The sequence below is a fragment of the Pterocles gutturalis genome, unplaced genomic scaffold, assembly GCF_000699245.1.
Source record: "Pterocles gutturalis isolate BGI_N339 unplaced genomic scaffold, ASM69924v1 scaffold34964, whole genome shotgun sequence".
Taxonomy (NCBI): domain Eukaryota; kingdom Metazoa; phylum Chordata; class Aves; order Pterocliformes; family Pteroclidae; genus Pterocles; species Pterocles gutturalis.
Window position 1 is genome coordinate 8,824 of NW_010129331.1, and position 7,722 is coordinate 16,545.

Sequence of the window (7,722 nt, forward strand, 5' to 3'; positions counted from 1 at the left end):
GGTGAGGAGTGACCATAAATCAAATATTTGGAAATTTATTGTCAATTGGGAGCTCACATCTGTGGATACTTAATGGATGGATTTTGAAAACATGATGCATTGGTCTTACAAACAGTCATCAATTCCTGTTTCTGGGAAATAGGTACGAACCTTTAAAATAGAGTTCTGGAATCATATATTTTGTTTCATTTGGAAAAAAAAATATGAGAAGTGGATAGAAGTGGTTACACAAGAACACAAGGACTGAAAGAAGAAAGAGGAAACAAAGCTGTTGAAGAAAAAACCCAAGGACTCTGGCTGATGTGCATCACCAGAGGGCAAGTTAAGCTTAGATTATCCCGGATGTTACATGAACACAATGGTGTATCCCAGGACGGGGCTCTCTGCAGAGCTCTGCACACTAGTTCCTGTCCAAGTAGCTCACTTGCTCCACCACCACAGGATCCACCACTTTCTCACAAATGTAAAACTTGTACTCGCCACACCGTGCAGTGTCTATGTTTGCACCTTGAAGCCACACACAATCTAAGAAAGGACTTGAGCTGGCTCGTTGGATCTGAAACCTGTGAAAAAAATAGCAGAGATATTCATCATCCCATGGCAAAAGTCACAGGCTGATAGCACGATTCCTGACTGCTGCCACCCATTTGACCCACAATAGCACACCAGCTCGCTGGTGGGTCTTGCCTAGGTTGATAAGTGAGTGAGTGATGGGTAACCTGCCTGCTGGCAAGCAGGCGGAGGGACAGGTGACTACTGAGTGGCAGTTAAAGGTTGCTGCTTCTGCCTCATAACAAATACACCTGGACATGGTCTGCTCCTGTCTGTGCAGCGACTTACAGCTCAGGGGAGAAAGCCGATCCATCCTCCCACAGCCAGGGCCCCTCAGTTCCGTTGCGAGACAGCCCGATCCAGAAGGAGTCAGAAGTATAAGACTGCGCTGATTGCATTGCGAAGCCCTGTATGGAAACAAACGCAAAGCCTGTGAATCACATCCCTGCTTCAGTCATTACGGGCTATGATTTGGAAAAGGAGAGAGGTACATGAAAGCAAGCTGCTTGCACCTCTACATAACAGACTTCTGGTTCAGACCTGTTCAGGCCATAGTAAAGTGCAGAGTGTATCATTAGAGAGAGCAAAAAAATAGTCTTTACTAGCTCTTCCTTACTCTCTATCTTAAGAAGTGTGGACTCTAGGGCAGAGCACTGAGCCTTGCTTTCTTGCCAAGTTTTCCATTCCTTCGAAAAGCGGTAGCAGTTCTCCCCATGCTGTAGCCAGTTATCAGGACAAGGAATACATACACGTCCTTGAAAACAAAAGGGCACCGGATCAGGCTTGTCAGTAACAGCAGTCTCTAGTGCACAGCTTCTCTTTCACAGAGCAGCAACAATTCCTCCTTCATTTTGCAGCTAAATTCACATCTTCATTGAAGATTTAATAAAGCCACTTGCAGAAGACCAGAAAAAAACATTTCTAAATGAAAATCAGAAAAACAAATTATAAAGATTTTTTGAATCTGACCAGCAAACCTGAGGGTGCTGATAAAACATAAATAAAGGATGTTTTGGAAGGTTGAGCCATGTTCACAAAGACATGGATCTATGAGGACATAAAAGGAAACCTAGACTTTCAGTCATACGGGTGCATCTCTATTCATGTGAACATCCTTTGAACTTCTTAACATCAGGGCCAGCTCTTCTCTGCTATATGCTTTACAGTGCAATTTACACTTTTAACTTTTCTGGTAGCATTTTGTACTTGCTGTGGACTCGGTGTCAGCCAGACAAAGTGAAAGTTAATGATCCCATTGCTGTTAAAGACAATACTGTTCTGACAGCTGCACTTTGACTCTTTTCTGCCACATTATTCTGTTAACTGTCTGTTGGGATCCTGAGTAACAATGAAGACAGAAAGAACTCAAAATGTTGGATTTCTCTTTCACTCTTGCACCTTTTGGGGAACTCCATTTCTAGTCGGAAACTGAAATAATCACAAGCAAAAAGATCTGTCAGAGAAAAATTTTTTGCGATTTCTGGGAAGTGGGTCTCAACTATTGGGCGAATCGTATTCATTGCTCTGTAGTTCACATGACCATTTTATATTGTCACAAACCAGCGTCAGCTGGGAATGGCAGGACGTAACGCTGGACAGCAATAGATAGCACAGCACAGGGCACTTGATTCTTCTAGGTAGCTTCTGGTTTGTGCTAAATTCAAATGCAGACATTTACAAAGATAATAACCTTGCCACTCTCTCACATGACATTAATTTATTATGATTCTCTTCTCTCATATATATATATATATCTCTAGCATATTCAGCTCACCTGTAATTAAAGCTTCACATAACTATTTCGCACAAGAAAAAAAATGCCCTCAGCATATAGTCTGTAAACTGTTAAAGCCAGTGATTACAATCCCATTTGGTAAAGGGCAGCAGTTTTTCCACTGCTGCATCCACCATGGTATAACAGAACAATGATGTCTTGAGAAGTCAAAGCATTCCAGGCAATTAAACCCAGCTGGAATTTTCTATCATTTTTTTTTTTACTATAGTTCACTGAAACTGACTGTGAAAGAGAGAATGATAGCATCAATGAATTTACTTATTATAACACTTTTTTTTAAAAAAAAAAAAAAGGTGTCATCATCATGGCATTTTCTGAATTACAGTGTTTGTTTTAGATTCTAAACCGGCTCCATTACAAAAATTAAATAAACATATTTCAAAAAGACTGATACTAAAAAATTATACAGATGAAATGCAGCCTTTTGATTGACTCGGTTGAAATTGTTTTTAAATGAAGTAATTCAGGGTCATTTTAGAGATTTTGATTTTCCTTTCTAATACGGTTGATAGCAAAAAATCAATCTGTGGCTACCATAACACTATGCAGCCACCATCTTCCCACTACTGTGTACCTCTGGAGTTGGCAAGTTGCTTTACAGTCTCAGTCAAGTTCAAATTCTGAGCCCGGAGGAGCTCCAGCTGCTGGCTGAGGCTTTCCACAATTGCCTTTTGCAGGGTGAAGTTTTCATCCCTTTCACGCCCAGGGTGGCAGACCAGGATGACTTGAATCACAGGGAAACAAGAATGAAATTGTTCCATTAATATTAAAGCTAAACTGCTCAGTGCAACCTGAATAAACTTACCAAAGACACATGTACCTCCCCATGACTGAATATACTTGACACATATACAGATTGTGCATGCTTATGGCTAAGGCATACTATACCGTTTTCAAAACTCTGGGGGATCTCTTGCGTGGGGAAACTCTTCCAGCAAGGGACACTTCTTTTGCATCATTAATCCCCTAGGCTAATCCTTTTCCTTAACTGATTTCCTGGACTTTTAGTCGTTCATATTGAACTCTGAGCACTCCTTCTGCGACCATACTTACACCTGGCAGCCAAGACTCCTGCAGCTACCACTGAACTTAGGCAGAAGACCCCAAATGCCACTGTAGCCAGTCGCCAAAAGGAAGATGGACTAGGGGAATCTGGAATAGACAAAAAGAAGGAAAGCAGCTAATCTCTCATTTTTGTATCTGCAGCTCCTACATTGCACAAGACAACATGACTGGCAGTCTGCTCAGTGAATTGCTGACTTTCAGACTGGTACATGGCATTACATTATGAAAATTATCCTTTCATTTGGCCATGGCCCGTCCTCCTTAGAAGTTGGGGGCTGGGAAATGAGCAAGCCATGGAGACTCACTTAGCCAGGAGCTTTTAAGAGAAGACAAATTGGACAAACAAAGCTAAACAGCATAGAATTTCACATATAGGGAAATAATATCAAGGAAGTATTTGTGCTTACAACATAGCTGAAATTTTCCTATCCAGCCAGGTATTGGGGTATTTTTACTTTTGAGTGCCTAACCTGCCAAATTGTGAACGAATTCACCTTTTCAGAAAATAACCTCAGAAACAGTCACCAATGAAAGCCAGATCCCTATAAAATAATCTTAAATTAGGGCATACGGATGTGAACAAGAACACATACCTGCAGTTGCCCAGAAACAGTCTCACACTTGGAAATGCACACATCCATTCTTGCAACGTGGGCAGATGCAAACACCCGCGTAAATTCACACAGAGCCCCAAAACACAGAGGAAAATATTGCTTCCAATTTGAGATGTTTGTGTTCTTTTACTAGACTCCAATATGAAATTTCCACGGGAATACTTATGGTGAAGTCACCAACAGAAGTAACTGGCTTACCAACCTGTGGTATTTCTGCCTTTTATCCCCTGTGAACCCTAACTTTTTAACCTGACAGTTGAAAAGAACCCTACTACATTACTGGGAGTTCAGCTTCGGGCTCCAAATATAAAACTCAAGGACCCCTCAAAAAGTGAGAATGAGATAATCACTGCCAATAGGGGGAAGTTTCCTTCAGAAAGAGCTCTTGAATCTATTAGATTATTAGCAAAGTTATCAAATTCACCTCCATACATTTAGTCAGGCTGGAACATAACATCTCTTTTCTTTGCTACTGCCTTTCATACAGAGTGATTCTAAAGCACTAATGCATAACATGAAAAATATAGGTTTGGGATCTGCCACATTCCTCCCTTCTTCTGTGAAGCTATGTAGCAGAATTCTTATGATTTTTAAGTACAAAAAGCTATTTGTTAATCTAGTCCTTCCCTTGAAAGAAAACCTATTTTTTCCCCAGCATTCACTTAATTCAGTTAGTCAGATTTAAATGAGTAAAGCTGAAAGACCTTTGCAAGGTCCCTTAGGTAGATTACTTCACTAACTTATAGGAGCTGACACTTAATGTCTAACTGGAGTGTGTTTATTTTTACCTAACTGCATCCCGCAACCTTAACTATATCTCTCCTCTCAAATCTAAACAGCTTCTCCCACATTCTCCACCCTCCCATTCTTTATGATCTCCTGCCCTTTTTTCTTTTCTCCCTCCAATTCCTTAAAAGATTCGAGTATAAAGGGCTTCCAGAAGCCAAGATGCTTCTTGGTAGGTGACATCCTCTTCTGAGTGTGACATTAAAAAATTTTCTTCAAGGTAAGAGTTTGCCTTGGAGAGAACTGCCCCCCACCAACACCACCACTACCTTTTGGTCTGGCAGTCTGGAGGTCCTGGTCCTGGGATTTTTCCGGTGCCATGAACCTCAGGTCTGCATACATCACTTCTTCAGTCATTTCTGTCAAGGTTACAGGAGAATTCAAAAGTTTGGTTGATCCCCCAGGAGAAACAGGGATAGGGCTCTAGCCGAGATCAAACAAATGGTCCGTGTCATTGGGAGTTAACAGAGTGATTCATGTAAAAGTCAGAAGGGTTTTTTGCCTCATACTAAAGGATTTCATGACACAGTGATACCGCTGGTTGTTCACATGCAGCAGAGTCCCAGAATAGTATTTAATCTCCTGTGCATGCAAACAGCCCCTTTTCTGTCAAGGGGAGGTAACAACTTTGATGTTCTCAGTGGAAAAAGCACAAAATGTGAGAGGGAAGTGTTCTGTTTCTTTATGTGCAGTTTATTCAAAACCTATCTGGTTTGTTTTACAAGCAACTTTACCATTTTCTAGAGCTGATAATGTCTTGCTACACCCACAAAAGTATCAGGGGTCCTTGTGAGCCCCAAATGTGTCCCCACATTTTACATTTCCAAATCCCCATGGGGAAATAACGGGTATGAATAATCAAGCTGGCTCTAGTGGAATACTCCTTGGAAGAGTAATAGGGAACAAGCAGCAACTTCTGAACAACTTTCAAGATCAGTAAAACTGGATTCTTTCAGTTCATTGAGAAGCTTTACTCCAAGTTAGGATCATGCTACCTAGGAAATAAAAATGAGAACAGGCTTGACACATGCCTTGATATAACCAGAACAGGGAAGCAGAGGGGACAGAAGCATCTTCTGTCCATACCACAATCTGCTTTCTCTGCATCCAAGGAATTATATGTTCAAATCACATAGCTTACTATGGAATGGACCCAGAGATTTTGAACAATTCCAAAGAACAGAGAAAAGTCAGTGATGGGATATTTTTGTTTGTTTTAGCAGTTCTGTAAGAGTCTGATCACATCTTTAAAACCTTTTGAAAGGTGGCAAGGGGGAAATACGCAAAAGAAAAGTCACTTAAATATAGAATAAAACAAAGAAAAACAAAATATTTATAGAATTGAGGCAAAATGCCAGGGGAACATGGAGAAATTTAAACCATTCACTGGCCATGGGCAAACCATTATAGGCTAGCAGGGCCATGGGTGGATTACTGGAAGCACAGTATCAATAGCAATGCCACAGAAATAGAAAAGGGATGATCAGTAAGTTCCGGCAAGAATGAGTTATGGTATTTCTTTTTTTAGAGACTTTTAAAATCACTTTTTCTGATATTTCTCCAGTTTGATCCAGTTGATTAAATTCTCATGAGACTGAATTTCAGTTAAAAATCAAGTGATAATCTATTGAATTATCACACTGATAGTAAAAAGCCCCTGAAAAACATTGGTAATTTGCACTTCTTTTCCACACTGAATCCCACCAGTTTTAAAAGCTGTACATACAAGAAAGGCTATTTTACAGTTCTGCTGGGTCTTTTCTTCTAAAATTCCTATAATACACAAATGAATTTAAGGAGAAAGAGACAAAAAGAATATTGGGTAATTCCCATGTAAATACAAAGCCAATAGCAGGTGCTTCTATGTTTCTTATTTGTCCAGGACTCAGAAACTTTCTTCCAGTAGTAGACTAGTATAGATAGATAGATAGACAGATAAATAGATAGATACATACATACATATGTACATAGATGCATAGATAATTATATAAAGAAACTCATGCTAAGGCATGTTTGTATTGCACCACTACTTTTATCATTACAGAATGGTAAATGGTTTTTAGCCTGCCTTGGGAGAATACATTATGTCCATGAATCCATTGGTTCTGCTCTGCAACTCTAATATGCATCACCAAGGCTAATGATTCACCAGTTTAATGCGAATGCATTGTGACTGCAACATGGGGCAACAAGTCTTTCTAGCTGCTATCCTGCCGTTAACATATATTTATGCACTAGTCCCAGGTGGTTCCCAAACACAAATAGCAACACATTACTGCAGAGCATTTCTTCTATCATCTCAGCTATTCAGAAGGGAAACAGAAGGTGAACACAATTTTATGCACGTAGTAACACTCTGAATAGCCACAGTCAGTAACAGAAATCTAAAGCAGTTCTACAAGAGAGAGAAAATGAATGGGTCATTGAATGGAATCCACTCATTTAACCAGCAGCAGGGCAAATAGTATCCAGGATAGGAAAATCAACATGTATGCCCTGTGATGCAAAATATTTGAGGGAACTCTGCTGGCCATGCAGGAAGTTCAGGAGTGGGACCTGTGAGTGAGCAGACTAGACTGTCATCTGCAGGACTGACATAGCAAGAGACTACGAGGTAAGAGGGATTGTGGTGGAGCCTTAAAATGGGAGATACAAGAGGTATTGCATGTGCATATATATGCATATGCAGACACATATATGCATATATGTGTATATATATGTTGCATTCATATACATATAACTACATATATATAAAATGCTGTATAGAATTATTATGTTGCAAAGTAAAAAAACTTGTAAAATATGCTCTGGATGTTGATCATGTGGCTAAAGTCACTAGACAATATGAGTGCAGGAGCATACAAGGTACTGGAGGAGTAAGAGGAATCTGAACTCCATTTAAACAGGTCA

General features: G+C 40.1%; 2 protein-coding genes across 2 annotated transcripts; both read right to left on the bottom strand.

The window, feature by feature from the left end:
* Nucleotides 1–424: 424 nt before the first annotated feature.
* LOC104466491 (C-type lectin domain family 7 member A-like) lies at nt 425–950 on the bottom strand (the record flags this gene model as incomplete). The annotated part of the gene is made up of 2 exons (XM_010079914.1): nt 841–950; nt 425–563 (listed from the first exon to the last, which is right to left on the bottom strand). Coding segments are annotated over exons 1-2 (249 nt in total), but the record flags the coding sequence as incomplete, so codon positions are not given.
* A 136-nt stretch (nt 951–1,086) lies between these two features.
* On the bottom strand, nt 1,087–5,169 carry LOC104466492 (C-type lectin domain family 12 member A-like). Its single transcript, XM_010079915.1, has 5 exons — nt 5,082–5,169; nt 3,401–3,499; nt 2,922–3,071; nt 1,155–1,306; nt 1,087–1,092 (listed from the first exon to the last, which is right to left on the bottom strand). Exons 1-5 carry the CDS (start codon nt 5,167–5,169, stop codon nt 1,087–1,089), a joined length of 495 nt encoding a protein of 164 aa, XP_010078217.1.
* Nucleotides 5,170–7,722: the final 2,553 nt, after the last annotated feature.

Excerpts from the sequence above, each read along its gene's own strand:
- LOC104466492 (XM_010079915.1), bottom strand. The coding sequence starts at position 5,169 with ATGACTGAAGAAGTGATGTATGCAGACCTGAGGTTCATGGCACCGGAA. Across the intron at positions 3,500-5,081 it reads CCAGACTGCCAGACCAAAAG|ATTCCCCTAGTCCATCTTCC; the intron begins GTAGTGGTGGTG and ends TGTCTATTCCAG. Across the intron at positions 3,072-3,400 it reads AGGAGTCTTGGCTGCCAGGT|TCATCCTGGTCTGCCACCCT; the intron begins GTAAGTATGGTC and ends CTGTGATTCAAG.